The sequence below is a fragment of the Salvelinus sp. IW2-2015 genome, linkage group LG31 (genome assembly GCF_002910315.2).
Source record: "Salvelinus sp. IW2-2015 linkage group LG31, ASM291031v2, whole genome shotgun sequence".
Lineage (NCBI taxonomy): Eukaryota > Metazoa > Chordata > Actinopteri > Salmoniformes > Salmonidae > Salvelinus > Salvelinus sp. IW2-2015.
In genome coordinates this window covers 29,479,074-29,503,441 of record NC_036870.1, presented here as the reverse complement: position 1 = coordinate 29,503,441, position 24,368 = coordinate 29,479,074, and the positions used below count along the sequence as shown (strand labels likewise).

At 43.4% G+C, this 24,368-nt stretch overlaps 2 protein-coding genes across 2 annotated transcripts in view; both read left to right on the top strand.

Moving 5' to 3' along the window:
- Positions 1 to 11,403, top strand: part of LOC111955787 (CUB and sushi domain-containing protein 3-like) — a 25,372-nt gene extending 13,969 nt beyond the window's left edge. Inside the window, exons 7-11 of the mRNA XM_070436404.1 lie at positions 1,200 to 1,215; positions 7,362 to 7,478; positions 8,497 to 8,706; positions 9,094 to 9,282; positions 11,384 to 11,403. Coding sequence (XP_070292505.1) covers positions 1,200 to 1,215; positions 7,362 to 7,478; positions 8,497 to 8,706; positions 9,094 to 9,282; positions 11,384 to 11,403 — 552 coding nt within the window. The remainder of the gene's footprint in view (positions 1 to 1,199; positions 1,216 to 7,361; positions 7,479 to 8,496; positions 8,707 to 9,093; positions 9,283 to 11,383) is intronic.
- Positions 11,404 to 12,882: 1,479 nt separating this feature from the next.
- The window catches only part of LOC111955786 (CUB and sushi domain-containing protein 3-like), a 20,893-nt gene continuing 9,407 nt past the window's right edge, over positions 12,883 to 24,368 (top strand). Inside the window, exons 1-2 of the mRNA XM_023976098.2 lie at positions 12,883 to 13,053; positions 17,641 to 17,785. Of these exons, the coding sequence (XP_023831866.2) occupies positions 12,902 to 13,053; positions 17,641 to 17,785 (297 nt within the window). The 5' untranslated portion in view covers positions 12,883 to 12,901. The remainder of the gene's footprint in view (positions 13,054 to 17,640; positions 17,786 to 24,368) is intronic.

Here is a 24,368-nt window from a genome sequence, read left to right as displayed (position 1 = left end):
GAATAGAAACACCTTTCCACAGAAGGTTCTATATGGAAGCCAAAAGAGTTCTATCTGGAACCAAAAAGGGTTCTCCTATGGGGACAGCAAAGAATCCTTTGGAATCCTTTTTTCTAAGAGTGTATTCTATGTATTTAGCCTACTGCTTGTAAACCATGATGCTGTTCTCAGTTGACTGGAAGACTGGTTAAGCATTTACATCACTGTTGGTGTCCCTGTTCATGTCTCTGCTCTTTATGCCTATAAATCAAGCATAATTCCCTCTACAGCTCCTAACATACATGAGTCTGACACTTCACTGCTATATCTAGGGCCACTTCCCACGAGCTGTTGTTGAAACAAGACATACACTTCCTCGTAAGACGATGTGCGACTGTGGCTTGTCCACGCGGCAGCGAGGTGATGTACCAAGCCAATAGGTAGTTTGACAGTGTGTGTGTGTGCGTGTGTGCTTAGCACAATGACTGTCAGTGTGTTCCCGTACCGAAGCCGATGGGTAGTATGACAGTCCAGGTGCAGTCTAATCCACTGGGGTAGTTTCCAGGGAATCCAGGGCTCAGAATGACACCGCTGACATCAGTCATGGACACACACACTGGGCTGTGGAGACAATCCCACTCACACAGGTTAAAGAATGAATCATAGAATAACATACAATAGAATTACATTTTTTAGACTAGACTAGAGTAGAGTATAATAAAATAATTACTGTATTAGTCCATCAGAGACAAACATGTTCTTATGTGTATCTATAGCTGCAGCCTTATAAAAGCAGAAAGGTTTGACTTGATTTACACCCCTAGACAGTATGAATGGGTATCGACGCCACCAGCTGTGCTAGATTAGTACATTAGTATTGACATCCCTTCCTTTCCAACTGTGTATTGTAGGATCAGTGGTTCAGATCAACTCACTCCTGTACAGATACACTTAGAAAAAAAGGTACTATCTAGAACCTAAAAGAGTTTCAAATGGTTCTTTGGCTGTCCCCATAGGGGAACCCTTTGAAGAACCCTTTTTGGTTCCAGGTAGAACCACTTTTGAGTAGCATGTAGAACCCTTTCCACAGAATGTTCTACATAGAACCCAAAAGAGTTCTACCTGGAACAAAAAGGGTTCTCCTATGGGGACAGTCGAAGAACCCTTTGAACCCCATTTTTCTAAGAGTGTACTAACATAGCCTCCTTCTCTCTCAGCAGGTCAGCCAGTGTTTAGGTAAGTCTTAAACTGCAATATGTTTAAAAATACATCTATGATACAGATTGCCAGAAAGAGCAGCCTCCTCTGAATGTGACAGACACACAACGGTTAAAATGTATGAATACCTATTCTACCCCATGTCTCGTTGTGCACTTGTGTTAAATAGGCTCCCTATCATTGAGTCAGAAGGAGAGGTATCGGTATCCTCAGCTTTGATCCTGGATAAAGAGTAGCCTAAAGAAATGGTAACAGAGCTCTTGTTAAAGCTGCAATACGTAACGTTTTGGGTGACCTGACCAAATCACATAGTTATAGATCTGTCAGTCCATTGAACGCAAGTCTAAGAAGTGTAGATGTGTCTATTTGCACATTTCTACGCTTCCCTTTCTTCAGCTTAGTTTTTGCGTCTTTTACTTTCGGTTTTGTACACCAGCTTCAAACAGCGGTTTAGATGGACAGCAATTCTTTATTCTAGGGTTTGCTTTTGTGTCACATAAACTTATATTAGGAGCACTAATAGGATTTTAGCAACCAGGAAATGGTGGCGCGATATCTGCATTTTTCCCCTTTGAGTGAAAAGAATAGCCTTTTGTGTGTCAGAAAAAAAGGTAATTATGTTAGAAGTGAGAATAAAATTAAGATTAAACGATTACGGGCAAGATTAAACAACGTCAAAAACTGTTTAAACCCATCCGACCTGAAAGGTTATAGGTCGACTGTAAATAAAGAGTTGAGTCGACTGTAAATAAAGAGTTGAGTCGACTGTAAGTAAAGAGTTGAGTCGACTGTAAATAAAGAGTTGAGTCGACTCTGAATAAAAGTTGAGTCGACTGTAAATAAAAGAGTTGAGTCGACTGTAAATAAAGAGTTGAGTCGACTGTAAATAAAGAGTTGATCGACTGAAGAAAGAGTTGAGCCGACTGTAAATAAAGAGTTGAGCCGACTGTAAATAAAGAGTTGAGTCGACGTAAATAAAGAGTTGAGTCGACTGTAAAAAAGGTTGAGGACTCTGAATAAAGAGTTGAGTCGACTGTAAATAAAGAGTTGAGTCGACTCTGAATAAGGAGTTGAGCTAACTGTGAAGAAAATAAAAGTTGAGCTGACTGCGAATAAAGAGTCGGGCTGATTGTAAATAAAGAGTTGAGCGGACAGAACAAATGTGAAAGCAAGAGATAAACAATGTGCCTCGATCAGTCTCCGGTTGAACTTAGAGTTCCTAACACTGAGGCCCAGGGTCCCAGAGGAACCTTCAAGCCTTCCAACATCTGTGGCAGTGGGGAGGCAAAGTGGGAGGTTAGGGGTAAACTTCTGGCACATCAGAAAACAGTCTCAATATTAGGAAAGTGAAATAGGTCTTAAAGGGTAAAGACAGGCAAGAGACTAACAAGGAATGTGTCTGTCTCTTATGCAGACCAAGGCCCAAGGCACCCCCTGGCATCATCAGGCTCATTATTTTTGTTTAAATATTTACTGTTTATGAACAAATCTATCAGATCCATCATCTGTCTCAGTGAGTTAATGTACATGGACAGAATATATATAGATATATATACAGTTGAAGTCGGAAGTTTACATATATCTTTCCAAATAATTTTTTTCACAATTCCTGACATTAAATCCTTTTAAAAATTCCCTGTCTTTAGGTCAGTTAGGATCACCACTTTATTTTAAGAATGTGAAATGTCAGAAAATAGTAGAGAAATGATTTATTTCAGCTTTTATTTCTTTCATCACATCCCAGTGGGTCAGAAGTTTACATACACTCAATTAGTATTTTTAGCATTGCCTTAAAATTGTTAAACTTGGCTCAAACTGTTTGGGTAGCCTTCCACAAGCTCCCACAATAAGGGGGTGAATTATGGCCCATCCTCCTGACAGAGCTGGTGTAACTGAGTTAGGTTTGTAGGCCTCCTTGCTCGCACACGCTTTTTCAGTTCTGCCCACAAATTTTCTATAGGATTGAGGTCAGGGCTTTGTGATGGCCACTCCAATACCTTGACTTTGTTGTCCTTAAGCCATTTTGCCAGAAATATGGAAGTATGCTTGGAGTCATTGTCCATTTGGAAGACCCATTTGCGACCAAGCTTTAACTTCCTGACTGATGTCTTGAGATTTTTCTTCAAATATCCACATACTTTCCTGCCTCAGGAAGCCATCTATTTTGTGAAATGCACCAGTCCCTCCTGCAGCAAAGCACCCCACAACATGATGCTGCACCCCCATGCTTCACGGTTGGGATGGTGTTCTTGGCTTGCAAGCTCCCCTTTTTCCTCCAAACATAACGATGGTCATTACGGCTAAACAGTTCTATTTTTGTTTCGTCTTCGGAAGTTTACATACACCTTGCCCAAAAAAAATAATCACAATTCGCGAGCATTTAATCCTAGTAAAAATTCCCTGTCTTAGGTTAGTTAGGATCCATTTGCGACCAAGCTTTAACTTCCTGACTGATGACTTGAGATGTTGCCTCAATATATCCACATCATTTTTTTTCTGCCTCATGATGCCATCTATTTTGTGAACTATAGTTTGTTAACAAGAAATTTGTGGAGTGGTTGAAAACGAGTTTAAAGATTCCAACCTAAGTGTATTAAACTTCCGACTTCAACTGTATATATGTATATATGTAAAAGTTTTCTTAAATACTTTTTTTCAATATTTTTTAGATGTGGGCCCTGGCAGTTCATTTGGGGACATTTTTCCTTAAAAAAATTCTGTAAGCAGGTGGACTGTCAAATATCAACTTTGGTTGTTCAGGATAATACAGCTGATCTGAGATGAAACAGTTGTCCCCGAGACCAACAGCCAACTCTGAAAATGTTGAAGTTGTACTTTATATGCTGGGTATCGAGCCTCTATGACAGTCACACATTTACATTACAGAGTAACTGAACTCACTGCAATTCTCTATGAGAGGTTTACACATAGTGATGTCACAGCAAACGTTATCAACATACCAAGACAGAGTGGGACTGGGTAGTTCCATCTCCCACTGGTCCTGGCATACAGGTTATATGGGCATTACCCTGGTGAAGAACAAATAGGTATAATTAACAAGCATTATGTTTTTATGTTGCATATTCCCTACTAATCGATGCTTTGGAACATTAGAACACTGAACAACATTTAAAATGGCTACTAAGATGAACAGACAGAGATACTAGATCAAATGAACAGATAGATATAGATATGGAGAAAAAATATAGATGACGAAACAAAAATAGAACTGTTTAGCCGTAATGACCATCGTTATGTTTGGAGGAAAAAGGGGAGGCTTGCAAGCCAAAGAACACCATCCCAACCGTGAAGCATGGGGGTGGCAGCATCATGTTGTGGGGGTGCTTTGCTGCAGGAGGGACTGGTGCATTTCACAAAATAGATGGCTTCATGAGGCAGGAAAAGTATGTGGATATATTGAAGAAACATCTCAAGACATCAGTCAGGAAGTTAAAGCTTGGTCGCAAATGGGTCTTCCAAATGGACAATGACTCCAAGCATACTTCCATATTTCTGGCAAAATGGCTTAAGGACAACAAAGTCAAGGTATTGGAGTGGCCATCACAAAGCCCTGACCTCAATCCTATAGAAAATTTGTGGGCAGAACTGAAAAAGCGTGTGCGAGCAAGGAGGCCTACAAACCTAACTCAGTTACACCAGCTCTGTCAGGAGGAATGGGCCATAATTCACCCAACTTATTGTGGGAAGCTTGTGGAAGGCTACCCAAAACGTTTGAGCCAAGTTTAACAATTTTAAGGCAATGCTACCAAATACTAATTGAGTGTATGTAAACTTCTGACCCACTGGGATGTGATGAAAGAAATAAAAGCTGAAATAAATCATTTCTCTACTATTATTCTGACATTTCACATTCTTAAAATAAAGTGGTGATCCTAACTGACCTAAGACAGGGAATTTTTAAAAGGATTTAATGTCAGGAATTGTGAAAAAAATTATTTGGATAAGATATATGTAAACTTCCGACTTCAACTGTATATATATCTATATATATTCTGTCCATGTACATTAACTCACTGAGACAGATGATGGATCTGATAGATTTGTTCATAAACAGTAATATTTTAAACAAAATAATGAGCCTGATGATGCCAGGGGGGTGCCTTGGGCCTTGGTCTGCATAAGAGACAGACACATTCCTTGTTAGTCTCTTGCCTGTCTTTACCCTTTAAGAACCTATTTCACTTTCCTAATATTGAGACTGTTTTCTGATGTGCCAGAAGTTTACCCCCCTAACCTCCCACTTTGCCTCCCCCACTGCCACAGATGTTGGAAGGCTTGAAGGTTCCTCTTGGGACCCTGGGCCTCAGTGTTAGGAACTCTAAAGTTCAACCGGAGACTGATCGAGGCCACATTGTTTATCTCTTGCTTTCACATTTGTTCTGTCCGCTCAACTCTTTATTTACAATCAGCCCGACTCTTTATTCGCAGTCAGCTCAACTTTTATTTTCTTCACAGTTAGCTCAACTCCTTATTCAGAGTCGACTCAACTCTTTATTTACAGTCGACTCAACTCTTTATTCAGAGTCGACTCAACTCTTTATTTACAGTCGACTCACTCAGATCTCTCCTTATTTACAGTCGGCTCAACTCTTTATTTACAGTCGGTCAACTCTTTACTTACAGTCGACTCAACTCTTTATTTACAGTCGACTCAACTCTTTATTTACAGGTCGACTTCAACTCTTTATTTACAGTCTTGACTCAACTCTTTATTCAGAGTTCGACTCACACTCTTTATTTACAGTCGACTCAACTCTTTACTTACAGTCGACTCAACTCTTTATTTACAGTCGACTCAACTCTTTATTTACAGTCGACCCTATAACCTTTCAGGTCGGATGGGTTTAAACAGTTTTTGACGTTGTTTAATCTTGCCCGTAATCGTTTAATCTTAATTTTATTCTCACTTCTAACATAATTACCTTTTTTTCTGACACACAAAAGGCTATTCTTTTCACTCAAAGGGGAAAAATGCAGATATCGCGCCACCATTTCCTGGTTGCTAAAATCCTATTAGTGCTCCTAATATAAGTTTATGTGACACAACAAGCAAACCCTAGAATAAAGAATTGCTGTACCATCTAAACCGCTGTTTGAAGCTGGTGTACAAAACCGAAAGTAAAAGACGCAAAAACTAAGCTGAAGAAAGGGAAGCGTAGAAATAGTGCAAATAGAACAAATCTACCACTTCTTAGACTTGCGTTCAATGGGACTGACAGATCTATAACTATGTGAATTTGGTCAGGTCACCCAAAACGTTACGTATTGCAGCTTTAACAAGAGCTCTGTTACCATTTCTTTAGGCTACTCTTTATCCAGGATCAAAGCTGAGGATACCGATACCTCTCCTTCTGACTCAATGATAGGGAGCCTATTTAACACAAGTGGCACAACGAGACATGGGGTAGATAGAGTATTCATACATTTTAACCGTTGTGTGTCTGTCACATTCAGAGGAGGCTGCTCTTTCCTGGCAATCTGTATCATAGATGTATTTTTAAACATATTGCAGTTTAAGACTTACCTAAACACTGGCTGACCTGCTGAGAGAGAAGGAGGCTATGTTAGTACACTCTTAGAAAAATGGGGGTTCAAAGGGGTTCTTCGACTGTCCCCATAGGAGAACCCTTTTTTGTTCCAGGTAGAACTCTTTTGGGTTCTATGTAGAACATTCTGTGGAAAGGGTTCTACATGCTACTCAAAAGGGTTCTACCTGGAACCAAAAAGGGTTCTTCAAAGGGTTCTCCTATGGGGACAGCCAAAGAACCCATTTGAAACTCTTTTAGGTTCTAGATAGTACCTTTTTTTCTAAGTGTATCTGTACAGGAGTGAGTTGATCTGAACCACTGATCCTACAATACACAGTTGGAARGGAAGGGATGTCAATACTAATGTACTAATCTAGCACAGCTGGTGGCGTCGATACCCATTCATACTGTCTAGGGGTGTAAATCAAGTCAAACCTTTCTGCTTTTATAAGGCTGCAGCTATAGATACACATAAGAACATGTTTGTCTCTGATGGACTAATACAGTAATTATTTTATTATACTCTACTCTAGTCTAGTCTAAAAAATGTAATTCTATTTGTATGTTATTCTATGATTCATTCTTTAACCTGTGTGAGTGGGATTGTCTCCACAGCCCAGTGTGGTGTGTCCATGACTGATGTCAGCGGTGTCATTCTGAGCCCTGGATTCCCTGGAAACTACCCCAGTGGATTAGACTGCACCTGGACTGTCATACTACCCATCGGCTTCGGTACGGGAACACACTGACAGTCATTGTGGCTAAGCACACACGCACACACACACACTGTCAAACTACCTATTGGCTTTGGTACATCACCTCGCTGCCGCCGTGGACAAGCCACAGTCGCACATCGTCTTACGAGGAAGTGTATGTCTTGTTTCAAACACAGCTCGTGGGGAAGTGGCCCTAGATATAGCAGTGAAGTGTCAGACTCATGTATGTTAGGAGCTGTAGAGGGAATTATGCTTGATTTATAGGCATAAAGAGCAGAGACATGGAAACAGGGAACACCAACAGTGATGTAAATGCTTAACCAGTCTTCCAGTCAACTGAGAACAGCATCATGGTTTACAAGCAGTAGGCTAAATACATAGAATACACTCTTAGAAAAAAGGATTCCAAAAGGATTCTTTGCTGTCCCCATAGGAGAACCCTTTTTGGTTCCAGATAGAACTCTTTTGGCTTCCATATAGAACCTTCTGTGGRAAGGGTTCTACATGGAACTCAAAAGGGTTCAACCTGGAACCAAAAAGGGTTCTTCAAAGGGTTCTCCTGTGGGGACAGCTGAAGAACCCTTTGACGCTAGTGCACTAGGGTCCAAATGTAGGGGTAATGATGTTTGRTTTTTAGGTCTACATAGCACAGGCATGGAAACACATGACTGGAAGTCACTTTAGATAAAAACGTCTGCTAACTGGCATATATCATTATTATTATTATTATTATTAACCTCATTACCGGTGTATCATTCTCCTTTACGGTAGCTTGAATATATTATGACATCTAGTTGCTCCTCTCCTTTACAACTCTTCTAATGTACCAATGAGTATCTGCTCTCAGTCCACTAACCTGTAATCTCTTGTGATGTTTGTTGTGGTAGAGGTACAGTGTTCTACTTCAGTTGGTTCTGGGATTAACCCACCTTCTGAAGTAACGGGTAGATGAGTAAGATCATGGTCTATTCTTTATAACAGAAACTCATGGACTAACCAGTGTGTTTTTAATCTACCTGTTGTTGTTTTTTAAGGAATCCACCTGCAGTTCCTCAATTTCTCCACGGAGGCCATCCATGACTACCTGGAGATTCGGAGTGGAACGCTGGAGACGGGCACAGTGATTGACAGGTTCAGTGGACCACATGTCCCCAAGTCCCTGTTCAGCACCACCCACCAGACTAGCCTCTTCTTCCACAGCGACTACTCCCAGAACAAGCCGGGTTTCCAGATGACTTACCAGGGTGAGGATAGAGTTAGTTTAAAAAAAAAACATTTTTATTTTTTATTTTTTATTGAACAGATAGATAGAAAGAGGATGACACTGGGAAAGATAGAGGTTGTGTCATAGGACCGTAGGCCGGATTGGAACCTATGCCGACAGTGTAGACTACAGAGTTAGTCAGAAGAATGTGTGGGAGAGGAGAACTCAGAAAGGACTTGTGATTTCACTCAACTCAATTAAATGTAATTTTATTTGTCATAATGTTAGTCTGGGTAATSTCTTTCAGTATCCTAGATATGATGTCTACATAAAACAGTTTTATATATTCATTTTCATGTTTGTGTMATTTTCTTATGTATTTTCAGTCAATATTTATTTAAATTATCGGTTACTTCCTGATTTTCAGCCTATCAGCTTCAGAGTTGTCCCGACCCTCGTCCTTTTCGTAATGGCATCGTGATCGGCAGTGACTTCAGTGTGGGCCTCACTGTGTCCTTCGAGTGTCTGCCTGGCTACTCCCTAATCGGAGATGCCTCGCTCACCTGTCTGCATGGAATCAGTCGCAACTGGAACCACCCGGTCCCACGCTGTGAAGGTAACTATGGACAGAGATATAGATATGATCTGTATGAACCACCCGGTCCCACGCTGTGAAGGTAACTATGGGACAGAGATATAAGATATGATCTGTATGTAGCGTATTGATGTGTGCAGCTGGGCGTTTCATGGACCTTAACATCCACTACTACAACTCATCTCCTACTACTCCAATGAGCATCACTGCTATCACTATTTACTGCTGTAGTATTGTAACATATTACTAAAGAAGCTGAGCATACCATAGACTTTTACTGCTGTGCCTTGTTGTTCCATTCAGTGTAGAATAACTCTAACCTACTGTCTTCCTCTCCTATGTTTATTCGGGTAACGATCACCTAGCCCTCTCACTTCTGTGTTTGTGGTACTACCTAGCACTCCTCCTCTGGTTTGTGGTAACGTCACATAGCCCTCTCCATCTGTGTTTGTGGAACGTCACCTGCCTCTCCTGCTGTGTTAATTGGACGTACATCACCAGCCCTCTCCTCTGTTTTGGCGTAACGTCACCTAGCCCTCTCCTCTGTTTTGGTAAATACGTAGCCCTCTCTCTGATTGTGAAACATCACCTAACGCCCTTCCTTGGTTTTGGTGGAACTAACCTAGCCCTCTTTCCTTCTTGTTTTGTGGGGTTAACGCACCTTTAAGCCGCGCTCCCTGTCGTTTTTGTTGCGGTAAAACGGGAACTAAAGCCCTCCCGCCTGTTTTGGTGGACCATCCACCTTAGCCCCGTGGCCTGCTGGGTGGGTCAGTGTGGGGAGTAACGCTCACCTGTTAGCCGCTCTCTCTGGATCGTTTGTGGTAACAGTCACCTACCTCTCCTCTGATAGTCTTGTTAACGTAACCTGTCACCCTTAGCACTCTTCCGTACTAGTACTTGCAAATACCTGTTGTGTAGCGGTAACCGTCGACCTCAGGCCCATCCTCGTTCGGTGTGTTTGCTAGGTAAGCGATCTCACCTAGCACTCTCCGTCTGTTGTTTGTGGTAACGTCACCTGAGCCCTCTCCTCTGGTGTGTTATGTGGTAACGTCACCTAGGCACTCTCCTCTGTGGTTTACTTGGGTGCAGCGACAGGGTAACAAGATCACCGATAGCCCGTGCTCCTGCTGATCCACGACTAGCTGGTATGATTTTTTGGTCGGTAACGTCACCCCTAGGCAAAAAGTGCCCTCTCCTCTGTGTTTGTTCTGCCGAGGCGGGTAACGTTCACCTAGCCCTTGCTCCTCATGATGTTTCTGTTGCGTTCCACGGTTAGGGTAACGTCACCTAGGCCCTCTCCTCGTGTTTTTCTCTGTGGCTTCGATGTTAAACGGTCACCTAGCCGCTCTCCTTCTGTCTGTATTGTCGCCGCGACGTAAGCGGATCACCTAGGCCCTCTCCTCCTGTTGTGCATGGTAACTCACATAGCCCTCTGCCTCATGTAGGTTGTTTTTGGTAGACGTTTCACACTAGCCCTCTCCTCTGATGTTTGATGGTTAACATCACCTTTAGCACTCGGCCTTGTCTTGTGGGCCGTGGTAAAAACGTTCACCCTAGCCCTTGCTCACGTCTGTGTTTGTTAGGCGGGGTAACGTGGCGTCACCTAAGCAGCTCTCCTCTCGTGTTTGTCGATGGTTATGGTTAACGTCAGCCTAGCCCTTCTCGCTTCTGGTGTTTGTAGAGGGGGTACACGTTCTACCTAGCACCTCCTTCCCTGCCTGTGTTATGTAGGGGAAACGGGTGTGGTAACGATCACCTAGCCACTCCCACCTCTCTACTGCTGTTGGTGGGTAACGTCACCTGAGCAATCGTCCTCCTGTGTTATCAAATGTGGTAAACGTCACCTTCGGCCCTCTCGTCCTCTGTGTTTTGTGGTAACCGTCACCTAGCCCTCTCCTGCTGTGGTTTGTGAGTAACGTACCCTAGCCCTCTCCTCTTGGTTTCGTGGGATAACGGTCACCTCAGCCCTCTCCTCATGTGTTTGTGGTAAACGTGCAACCTAGCCTCCTCCTCTGTGTGTTTCGTCGGGTAACGTCCACCTAGCCCTCTCCCTCTTGTCGTTAAGGTTGCGTTTTAACACGGTTAACCGTCACCTAAGCCCTGCTCCTCCTGTGTTATGTAGGTTTAACAGCCGTCACCTAGCCTCTCTGCCTCTGCGTAGTTTGTCGGGGGTGGGTGATGGGGCAGTAAACGTCACCTAGCAACTTCTCCTCAGTTTGATTTTTTTGTAACTATCACCTTAGAGCCTCGCACTCCTGTGATTTGTGGGTAACGTCAATAGCACCTCTCCTACTGTGTTTGTAAGTAACGTCACCTAGCCCTCTCCTCTCGTGTTTTTTGTCGTAACAATCACCTATCAGCACTCTCCTCTGTTTTTGTGTAACGTCACCTAGCAACTCTCTCTTGTTGTTTTTTGGTAACATCACCTAAAGCTCCTCTCTTGTTCGTTGTTGGGTAACGTCACCTAGACTCTCCTCTTGTTGTTTTTCTCGGGTAACAGTTCCACCTAGTCCCTCCTCTGTGTTCGGTCTAGTGCCTCTTTTGTTGTCGATAACGTCACCTAGCCCTCTTCTGTGTTATGTGAGTAACGTTCTACTTAGCCTCTCCTCCTGTTGTTTGTGGTAACCGTGTCACCTCTAGCCCTCTTCCTGCTGTGTTGTTTAGCGGTAACGTCACTAGCCCTCTCCTACTATGTTGTTTTTTTGTGTAACGATCACCTTAGCCCTCATCGCTCTGTGTTGTTGTGTACGTCACTACCCTTTGTTTTGGTGTTGTCGAGTAGTGTAGGGTGCGGGGTAACGTACGACCTAGCCCTCTCCTCTGTGTTTGTAGGTAACGTCACCTAGCCTCTCTCTCTGTGTTTGTAGGTAACGTCACCTAGCCCTCTCTCTGTGTTTGTGGTAACGTCACCTAGCCCTCTCCTCTGTGTTTGGTGGTAACGTCACCTAGCCCTCTCCTCTGTTGTTTGTTTGGTAAATGTCACCTCTAGCCCTCTCCTTCTGTGTTTGTGGGTACATCACCTACGCACTCTCCTCTTGTTTGTGGTAACGTCACCTAGCCCTTCCTCCTGTGTTTGTTGGTAACGTTCACCTAGCCCTCTCCTCTGTGTTTGTGGTAACGTCCCCACCTAGCCCCTCTCCTCTGTGTTTGTTGGTAACGTCACCTAGCCCTCTCCTCTGTGTTGTGTCTCGGTAACGTCACCTAGCCCTCGTCTCCTCTTGTTGTTTGGTACGGTACATACCTAGCCCGCTCCTCGTGGTTTGTGTGAACCATCACCTAGCCCTCTCCTCTGTGTTTGGTGGGTAACGTCACCTGAGACTCTCCCTCTGTCGTTCTGTTGGTAACATCACCTAGACCCCCTCCTCTGTGTTTGTGTAAAACAGTCACCTAGCACTCTCCTCTGTGGGTTGTGATGACTATGGCTAACATCAACCGAGGTAAAAAAAAGGCGTCCCCTCTCCTTTAACTCTGACGCGGCACTGGTTTTGATGGCTAACATCACCTAGGCCCTTCTCCTCTGTGAATTTGTAGTAACATCACCTACCTGACCACATCTCCTCTGTAGCTCTGTGTTGGTGGTAACATCCCCTAACCTGACCACATCTCCTCTGTAGCTCTGTGTGGTGGTAACATCACCTCCATGAATGGGACCATCTACTCCCCCGGCCACCCYGAGGAGTACCCCAACTTCCAGGACTGTGTGTGGAGTGTGAGGGTTCCCCCTGGCAACGGGATCTACATCAACTTCACCGTGCTCAGCACTGAACCCATCTATGACTACATCACTGTGTGGTAAGAACCTATTGTCCTCTTAATGAACAGCTATAGAGTTACACTATAATATATATACACACACATCTTCACCATGGTCAGTACAGAACCCATCTGTGACTACATCCCTGTGTGGTAAGATCCTACAGTGCATTGGGAAAGTATTCAGACCCCTTGACTATTCAGACAGCCTTATTCTAAAATTGATTAAATAMATTTTTTACCTCATAAATCTACACACAATATCCGATAATGACAAAGCGAAAACAGGTTTTTAGACATTATTTGCACATTTATTCAATATAATAAACAGAAATACCTTATTTCCATAAGTATGCACTACACACATCTCTCTCTAAACTGCCCAATAGTGCTTTATTACAGTAACTAACAAAAGTCTTGCTATTTATCCCTTTTACACAGTTAGATATGTATTTCTCTACTAGCAGGAATGGTGCAATATTAATCCCTTACCAACTGAATTCCTGCCTTTTACCCCATATGGTGACTGATTTTCTGTTTTCTTACAGCCCTCTGAGTGGGCAAAATTAGAGTGCCACAACACGGAACTGCAGCCACCCAACAGGATACAAATTATGTTAATTGATGCAGGAGAACTGGGGGAGTTTGACCAATCAAGTTCGAGTGAAGATTTTTTTTTCATATCCATTTCTAAATCCAGTGTCAACAGCAGCCGGGTGGAGAAAAGGGTTCATGAAGAGCTTACTCACACTTCCTCTGTTCACCTATAGTAGCTCCTCTGTTCACCTATAGTAGCTCCTCTGCTTACCTATAGTAGTTCCTTTGTTCACCTATAGTAGCTCCTCTGTTCACCTATAGTTAGACTCCTCTGTTCACCCTATAGTAGCTCCTCTGTTCACCTATAGTAGTTCCTCTGTTCACCTATAGTAGCTCCTCTGTTCACCTATAGTAGTTCCTCTGTTCACCTATAGTAGTTCCTCTGTTCACCTATAGTAGCTCCTCTGTTCACTATAGTAGTTCTCTGTCACCTATAGTAGCTCCTCTGTTCACCTATAGTAGTTCCTCTGTTCACCTATAGTAGTTCCTCTGTTCACCTATAGTAGCTCCTCTGTTCCCTATAGTAGTCCTCTGTTCACCTATAGTAGCTCCTCTGTTCACCTATAGTAGCTCCTCTGTTCACTCATAGTAGTTCCTCTGTTCACCATAGTAGTTCCTCTGTTCAACCTATAGTAGTCCTCTGTTCACCTATAGTAGCTCCTCTGTTCACCTATAGTAGTTCCTCTGTTCACCTATAGTAGTTCCTCTGTTCACCATAGTAGGTTCCTCTGTTCACCTTAGTAGTCCTCTGTTCACCTATAGTAGCTCCTCTGTTCAACTATAGTTAGTTCCTGTTCACCTATAGTAGTTCCTCTGTTCACCTTATAGTAGTTCCTCTGTTCACCTATATGTAGCTCCTCTGTTACCTATAGTAGTTCCTCTGTTCACCTATAGTAGTTTCCTCTGTTCACCTATAGTAGATCCTCTGTTCACCTATAGTAGTTACCTCTGTTCACTATAGTAGTTCCTCTGTTCACCTATAGTAGTTCCTCTGTTCACCTATAGTAGTTCCTCTGTTCACCTATAGTAGCTCCTCTGTTCACCTATAGTAGTTCCTCTGTTCACCTATAGTAGTTCCTCTGTTCACCTATAGTAGCTCCTCTGTTCACCTATAGTAGTTCTCTGTTCACCTATAGTAGCTCCTCTGTTCACCTATAGTAGTCCTCTGTTCACCTATAGTAGGTTCCTCTGTTCACCTATAGTAGCTCCTCTGTTTCACCTATAGTAGTTCCTCTGTTCACCTATAGTAGGCTCCTCTGTTCACCTATAGTAGCTTCCTCTGTTCACCTATAGTAGCTCCTCTGTTCACCTATAGTAGCTCCTCCTTCACCTATAGTAGTTCCTCTGTTCACCTATAGTAGCTCCTCTGTTCACCTATAGTAGTTCCTCTGTTCACCTATAGTAGCTCCTCTGTTCACCTATAGTAGTTCCTCTGTTCACCTATAGTAGTCTCTCTGTTCACTATAGTAGGTCCTCTGTTCACCCTATAGTAGCTTCCTCTGTTCACCTATAGTAGTTCCTCTGTTCACCTATAGTAGCTCCTCTGTTCACCTATAGTAGTTCCTCTGTTCACCTATAGTAGTTCCTCTGTTCACCTATAGTAGTCCTCTGTTCACCTATAGTTAGTTCCTCTGTTTCACCCATAGTAGCCCTCTGCACCTATAGTAGTTCCTCTGTTCACCTATAGTAGTTCCTCTGTTCACCTATAGTAGTTCCTCTGTTCACCTATAGTAGTCCTTGCTTTCACCTATAGTAGTTCCTCTGTTCACCTAATAGTAGTTCTCGTGTTCACGTATAGAGGTCCTCTGTTCACCTATAGTAGTTCCTCTGTTCACCTATAGTAGCTCCTCTGTTCACCTATAGTAGCTCCTCTGTTCATTCACATTGGTTGGAAGGCCGGGTAGAAAACTAGGCTATTATTCTCCTTCCCACTCATTTCTTACACAGCCACTAAGGGGTTTAATGTAATAAATTGATGTAAATTGTGTCATGTTGTACATAATAATTACTTTTTAGTTAGTTTCAATGAAATTAGACTTTTGTTGCAATACCCATGAGGAGATAACAAGAAATGATGTGAAAACACGTGATAGTCAATTAGCCTAGCCAACTCTAGTAGAGCTAACCCTTGACTTTACGTGTTGGATGCTTAATTAGTAGAATTATTACTAAAACCTGTTTTGGCTTTGGTAAAAGTTTTCCATATTGTGTTGTTGTTTTAAAACGTAAAAGTAATTATACATTTGTGGAAAAAAGCCAACTTTGTTTTTGCATTTCACGTTCCCCAGTGCTCTCAAACCTCTCTTCCAAACTGTTCTTTCTTAATTGGATACATCCTTTCTGTGGTTACCATAGCTACTGCATTTCTCACTATTGATAAAACAGAACTTTGTCTTCTGGTTAGTTTGAGAGAGATTTGAACTGTTCACCCCCTTTCACTCTCTCTCTCCGTCTGGTTCCCTCCATCACTCCATCCCTACTCCATCCCTTCATTAAACAAACTGACCAACAGTGATATAACACTCACAGTTAGTCCATTTAAATGCATAGAATATGATAAACCTACTCAGACTTTTCATCTCTCCCTGTGAACGGTAAAGATTTTTTGAGGAAATGTAATACAGTAATGCAGTCGCCAAAAGGCAAGTTCTCCATGTATCCCCATAGATCCAGTCAAAGGCATCTTGATGTTTTAAAGAGAGCGGCTTTCTGAGTAATTGTCTTCCCCAGCACACTGACACCCCTGTTGTGGAGGGGGATGGAGAGAAGGAGGAGAAAGAGAGAGAGCGTAATGGATGGAATAGATTAATTCGATGTCCTCCATCCATGCGCACACAAATAATAAGTCCCTCCTTTGTCCCCCCACATGTTTAAATAATGCATTTTTTGGGTCCCACCCCACGGCTCTCTTTCAGTTTCTCATAGTATGTATTTATGTTGCTGACTGCGGCAGGCTGCCAGCGATTCAATCTGTTCTCAGCGCTGTGAGATGCCATGCTGGCTTCAAACCCACGCACACACACACACACTTGATACAAGCACACACACTCACACACTCACGTATGCACTAATGCAAAGAGACAATCACTCAAGCACTCTCTCTCTCTTTCTCTCACACAGACACACACACACACACACACACACACACACACACACACACACACACACACACACACACACACACACACACACACACACACACACACACACAGACACAGACACAGACACAGACACACACACACACCTTGCTTCAAAAAATCCCAGTGTTCAGAGATTAGCCAGATTAATTAAACAGCTTCTCTGCTTGTTCGCTAGGACTGCTCTGACCCAGCGGTGCCCAGAGTGGGGGTCCATTGAGCTCCATTAAACAGACCCCCTTCTCACATTGACGCACTCATTTACCTTTGACTGGCTCCAGATTTGACCCATGGAGGGGGTCTGCTCTTTGGCTGTCACGATCACAGAGATGTAACCCTCCTCCTGCCCCTGTCTCTTAATTGGGTAGATAGTTTGATATCGGGGGTACCTTTCTGCATTTTAAAACCCAGTCTCTGTAATGAGCACCCTTATGCTGTGGCTTCTCCAAAAATGAAGTTTATAAAAGAGATGCTATAATTGTCTCTTTCTGGAAGGAATACTGTAGATCAGTGATGGGTTATGTATCCATGCCTGATGTCAATAATGGCTGCTCTCTACAATAGATTGACGTGGGAAATGTTAATTAAAAATGACCGCAATAGATTTCCAATGGGCTTCTTTCAAAGATATGTCTGTATTGGTCAATGTCTTGTCTTTATTGTCTATCGACAATGTCCATCACCTGTCCATGGAGAGGGATTTGTCATTGATCCTTGGTGTGTATGTTGTTTTGTGTGTGTGTGTGTGTGTGTGTGTGTGTGTGTGTGTGTGTGTTGTGTGTGTGTGTGTGTGTGTGTGTGTGTGTGTGTGTGTGTGTGTGTGTGTGTGTGTGTGTGTGTGTGTGTGTGTGTGTGTGTGTGTGTGTGTGTGGGTGTGTCTGTCTGTCTACAGGGATGGTCCGGACCAGAGCTCCCCCCAGATCGGTCAGTTCAGTGGGAACACAGCACTGGAGTCTGTCTACAGCACCTCCAACCAGATCCTCATTAAGTTCCACAGCGACTTCAGCGGCAGCGGTTCTTCGTGCTCAGTTACCATGGTGAGCACTACATCAGAGAGACAGGCGGGGAAAGAGAAATATAAAAGACGGTAGAGAGAGAAAGATGGAAAACAAATGTGATAAAGGAGGAGAGGAGAGAGAGGGGTAAAGAAAGAAAGAGGTAGTGAGTGAGAGGTAGAGATAGAGAGAGAAGAGAGGTAGAGATAGAGAGGTAGAGATAGAGATAGAGAGTGAGAGGTAGAGATAGAGAGAGAGAGAGAGGTAGAGATAGTGAGTGAGAGGTAGAGATAGTGAGTGAGAGGTAGAGATAGAGAGTGAGTACTACTTTTCCTCCTCCCTCTCCTACTACTCTTCCTCCTCCCTCTCCTCCGACCCTTCCTCCTCTCCTACTTCTCTCCTCCTCCCCTCCTCCGACCCTTCCTCCTCTCCTACTACTCTTCCTCCTCCCTCCTCCTACTCTCTCCTCTCCCTCTCCTCCGACCCTTCCTCCTCTCCTACTTCTCTTCCTCCTCCCTCTCCTACTACTCTTCCTCCTCCCCTACTACTCTTCCTCCTCCTCTCCTACTTCTCTTCCTCCTCCCTCTCCTCCGACCCTTCCTCTTCTCCTACTTTCTCTCCTCCTCCTCTCCTATACTCTTCCTCCTCCTCTCCTACTACTCTTCCTCCTCCTCTCTTACTACTCTTCCTCCTCCCTCTCCCCTACTCTTCCTTCTCCCTCTCCTCTGACCCTTCCTCTTCTCCTACTTCTCTTCCTCCTCCTCTCCTACTTCTCTTCCTCCTCCCTCTCCTCCGACCCTTCCTCCTCTCCTACTTCTCTTCGTCCTCCTCTCCTACTTCTCTTCCTCCTCCCTCTCTCCGACCCTTCCTCCTCTCCTACTACTCTTCCTCCTCCTCTCCTACTTCTCTTCCTCCTCCCTCTCTACTACTCTTCCTCCTCCCCTACTACTCTTCTTCCTCCTCTCCTCCTACTCTTCCCCCTCCTTCTCCTCCGACCCTCCTCCTCTCATACTACTCTTCCTCCTCCTCTCTTACTACTCTTCCTCCTCCCTCTCCTCCTACTCTTCCTTCCCCTCTCTCCGACCCTTCCTCCTCTCCTACTACTCTTCCTCATCCTCCTCCTACTACTCTCCTCCCCACTCTCCTCCGACCCTTCCTCCTCTCCTCCTACTCTTCTCCTCCCGCTCCTCCTCTTCCTCCTCCTATCCCTCTTTCTCGTCCTCCTCTTTCTCCTCCTCCTCCCTCTCCTCCTCTTCCTCCCTCTACTCTTCCTCCTCCTCCCTCTCCTCCTCTTCCTCCCTCTACTCTTCCTCCACCTCCTCCTCTTCCCTCTTCCCCTCATGCACCCTGCCTGCCTAGGGCCTCTGACACACATGGCAGCTAGCATTCATTATTGGCTCAGCTCATTTTCATAGTCAATTTAATCTTGACTTATTGCGCTTCGATGCCTCTCTCCCATCTGACTGTCTTTGTATTGAATCAGTGAAGGGACATGGCTCTATACACCTGTGTCACATTGATTATTGGCTACAGGGTGCGCTCTGAGAAATGAGCACTTGCCCAGATATATTTTTTCTATACTGACATCCAGACACATACAGCCTCTTCACACTGCTAATGACACACAAGGCTGCTCTTACACTGATTGTTGACACGGTGCGACTGGCAAAAAAAGATTAAGTATCCGAATAGTAAGGCCCATGTCATTCTGCTACAGCCAGCACTTATGATTTTACTACAAGTGCTTATTGATCCTGGCCTGTATCAAACGTCTCTCACAGTTAACCAGTCTGTCTCGATTGTGGCCGGTGGGGGGGCTTACGAGGTACTCCAATCACTTTACCCTAACAGTCTTAACTGCTAAACCCTCACTTTAGTTTCAGCTCCGCCCAAATGGATTATGGGTAAACTACAGGCTTGAACTTTGATATAGTATGGATTGACAAGCCACAGTCACGGTTGGTTGATTACAGTTATTAAAAGGTTTTTAATTTGTCTGTCAGATGTTCAAAAGGTACCACATAACTATTTGATCAATCATTATTAATAATCTGTACATCCATCCCTGCAGTCAAATAAGGAGAGCTGGTCTGTCTGTTGAAGCTAGCTGCTCCTACAGTGCTTTGCAAAAGTATTCACCCCCTTGGCATTTTTCCGATTTTGTTGCGTTACAACCTCTAATTTAAATGGATTTTTATTTTGGATTTCATGTAATGGACATACGCAAAATAGTCCAAATTGGTGTAGTAAAATGAAAAAAAAAAAAAACAATGAAAAGTGGTGGGTGCATATGTATTCACCCCCTTTGCTATGAAGCCCCTAAATAAGATCTGGTGCAACCAATTACCTTCAGAAGTCACATAATTAGTCCACCTGTGTGCAATCTGTCACATGATTGTCACATGATCTGTCACATGATCTCAGTAGATATACACACCTGTTCTGAAAGGCCCCAGAGTCTGCAACAACACTAAGCTAGGGGCACCACCAAGCAAGCGGCACCATGAAGACCAAGGAGCTCTCCAAACAGGTCAGGGGCAAAGTTGTGGAGAAGTACAGATCAGGGTTGGGTTATAAAAAAATATCAGAAACTTTGAACATCCCGCACCATTAAATCCATTATTGAAAAATGGAAAGAAAATGGCACCCCAACAAACCTGCCAAGAGAGGGCTGCCCAACAAAACTCACGGACCAGGCAAGGAGGGCATTAATCAGAGGCAACAAAGAGCTGAAAAGAGATAGAGAGTGAGAGTAGAGATATAGAGTGAAGACGTAGAGATAGAGAGTGAGAGTTAGAGATAGAGAGTGAGAGGTAGAGATAGAGAGTAGAGATAGAGAGTGAGAGGTAGAGATAGAGAGTGAGAGGTAGAGATAGAGAGTGAGAGGTAGAGATAGAGAGTGAGAGGTAGAGATAGAGAGGTAGAGATAGTGGATTGAGAGGTAGAGATAGAGAGGTAGAGATAGAGAGTGAGAGATAGAGAGGAAGAGATAGAGAGTTAGAGATAGAGAGTGTGAGAGGAAGAGTAGAGGTAGAGATAGAGAGTGAGAGGTAGAGATAGAGAGTGAGAGTAGAGATGTAGAGATAGAGAGGTAAGATAGAGAGTTAGAGATAGAGAGTGAGAGTAGAGAGTGAGAGTAGAGTAGAGAGTAGAGGTAGAGAGAGAGGAGAGGTAGAGATAGAGAGGAGAGATAGAGAGTGAGAGGTAGAGATAGAGAGGTAGAGATATGAGAGGTAGAGATAGAGAGTGAGAGTAGAGATAGAGAGTAGGATAGAAGAGTTTAGAGATAGAGGAGTGAGAGATAGAGAGTGAGAGGTAGAGATAGAGAGTGAGAGATAGAGAGTTAGAGATAGAGAGTGGAGGTAGGGATAGAGAGGTAGAGATAGAGAGTGAGAGATAGAGCTAGAGAGTGAGAGGTAGAGATAGTGAGTGAGAGGTAGAGAGATAGTGAGTGAGAGGTAGAGATAGTGGGTGAGAGGTAGAGATAGTGAGTGAGAGGGTAGAGAGTGAGAGGTAGAGATAGTGAGTGAGAGGTGAGATAGTATGAAGGTAGAGATAGTGAGTGAGAGGTGGAGCTAGTGAGTGAAGAGGTAGAGATAGTGAGTGAGAGGTAGAGATAGTGAGTGAAGGTAAAGATAAGTGAGTGAGAGGTAGAGATAAGAGTGAGAGAGAGATAGAGAGTGAGAGTAGAGATAGTGATAGAGGTAGAGCTAGTGAGTGAGAGGAGAGCTAGTGAGTGAGAGGTTAGAGATAGTGATTGAGAGGTGGAGATCAGAGAGTAGAGAAGTAGTGAGGGGTAGAGATAGTGATTGAGGAGGAGCTCTCCAAACAGGTCAGGGGCAAAGTTGTGGAGAAGTACAGATCAGGGTTGGGTTATAAAAAAAATATCAGAAACTTTGAACATCCCGCACCATTAAATCCATTATTGAAAATGGAAGAAAATGGCACCCCAACAAACCTGCCAAGAGAGGGCTGCCCAACAAAACTCACGGACCAGGCAAGGAGGGCATTAATCAGAGGCAACAAAGAGCTGAAAAGCTCCACAGTGGATATTGGAGTATCTGTCCATAGGACCACTTTAAGCCGTACACTCCACAGAGTTGGTGTTCACCAAAAGGCATGTTGGAGGAAAGGTACTCTGGTTAGATGAGACTAAAATTGTAGCTTTTTGTCCATCAAGGAAAACACTATGTCTGGCGCAATCCCAGCACCTCTCATCACCCCGAGAACACCACACCACAGTGAAGTATGGTGATGCCAGCATCATGCTGTGGGGATGTTTTTCATTGGCAGGGACTGGGAAACTGGTCAGAATTGAAGGAATGATGGATGGCGCTAAATACAGGGAAATTCTTGAGGGAAACCTGTTTCGTTCTTCAAGAGATTTGAGACTGGGACGGAGGTTCACCTTCCAGCAGGACAATGACCCTAAGCATACTGCTAAAGCAACACTCGGGTGGTTTAAGGGGAAACATTTAAATGTCTTGGAATGGCCTAGTCAAAGCCCAGACCTCAATCCAATTGAGGATCTGTGGTATGACTTAAAGATTGCTGTACACCAGCGGAACCCATCCAACTTGAAGGAGCTGGAGCAGTTTTGCCTTGAAGAATGGGCAAAAATCCCAGTGGCTATATGTGCCAAGATTATAGAGACATACCCAAAGAGACTTGCAGCTGTAATTGCTGCAAAAAGAGTCTCTACGAAGTATTGACTTTTGGGGGTGAATAGTTATGCACCCTCAAGTTTTCTGTTTTTTTGTCCTATTTCTTGTTTGTGTCACCCCTAAAAATATTTTGCATCTTCAAAGTGGTAGGCATGTTGTGTAAATCAAATAATACAAACCTCCCAAAAATCTATTTTAATTCCAGGTTGTAAGGCAACAAAATAAGAAAAATGCCAAGGGGGTGAATACTTTCGCAAGCCACTGTAGCTGCTTCTGCTTAGTAATATGAATGTACTAGACTAGAGATAATACACAGCAATGTTTCTCTATATTTTACTTGGGTTTGACATGGGAATTACTCTGTAATGAGTTTAGCTTTGATTCATTTGAAATGGGCCACCGAGTTAGAGAGACAACTTTATTTCCCCTTAGTGAACACTCTGCTTTGCTGTGAATTAGCCAGGATTTATACAACACTTATTAAAGATATGAATTTAGTTTATTAGATTGTCTTCAACTGTCAAGTAATCAAATTATAGCCGGTTTATTCATGCAGTTTGCTGTCCAGAATGACAAAATAAGTGTTTTCATGTAGGTCACATCAAAGAGTGGCTGGGGGAACTAAATCTATAGAATGTGATTATCACTCCAAATAAGCAAAATTCGAAACTGTCACTTTTTCCAATCTATTTATGAAAGGATTTAAGTTGATAAGTTGCATAGTTATTCAGGACATTATGCAAGCATCATAATATTATAGATACCATTTGTGGGCAGATCTGATGACTCAATTCCYAGAGCCCACTTGTTTTGACTGGTGATTATCTTCATCGTTCGACAGAACATCAACCGGTCAGTCTAGACGTACATCCCACATGAAGGCAATACATAGAGGAAGCAAAGAAACGTTTCCTCTTTAATGTAGCTCTTTTGTTAATTAAAGCCTATCACAGAGTGAAATGTGAAGTCTCTCATGGGGACACAGAAAGTCATTGACTCTGTTCATTGCTTTTGCTTCAATTGGCAATACAGACACAAACACAGACACTTATTCACCAAATTCTCAGTCACACACACTCCCCCACACACACACACCCACCCCCACCCCCTCCCCCAAGGAGCCTCTAAGAGAATCATATTAATCAGCTAGCACATTTAACAGAAGCCACATGCTAAGTGGTTCTCGCTACTTAATTTGTGTGATTGTAGCGTGGTTGTCTGGAGCCAAAGCTCCCACTTGTCTATTAGACAGCCTCCTTCCTCCTCTGTCTACTCTGTAAACTGGGGGTGTATTCATTAGTGCACACAGAAGCAAACTGTAGCAAAATGTTTTGCAAAGGAAAACATTTTGCTAAGAAAATGTGAGTTTCTTTTTTGGACAAATAGAGGAAGTTGCCCCTCCCTGTTGCTTCTGTTTGTTTCCTAGAAAATAAACCCCTGTTCATGGGGAAGCAAAAGTAGATATATCTATATACCTGACTGTCTGCTTTAGCCTGGCTGGAGAGCCAGGTGGGYGGGGTTGGCATTTCAGAGACTTTTCTATTGGTTCCCGTTGCACCAGGCAAGCTCAGGCAAGCACATCTATTATATTGAATACTAGTAAATGAACCCAGGTCTGGAAGTTAGTTATCTGTCTATCGCTCAGGAGATATCTCCCTCCTGTTCTGTCTGTTCAGGCTGTTGAAACATTTTTAGAACAATTACCAATTGTTCTAAAAATTTTACCAATTCATTAATGATCAATGAATGTCATTGATTTTACCCCCTAGTTTGTGTTGGCAAGACCCCGCCAGGTAGCTTGGTAGTGGGTGTAGTTTGGATCTKCAGTCCTGAAAGATGTTGGCTGTAAGATTCAATGGYGTAATATTTCTCCTTGCCTACTTCAAAGTGCTACCTTATTTAATCCTGTCATTAGCAGCAGCTACACACCAGCAACACACACGATCTGAGGAATTAGCTGC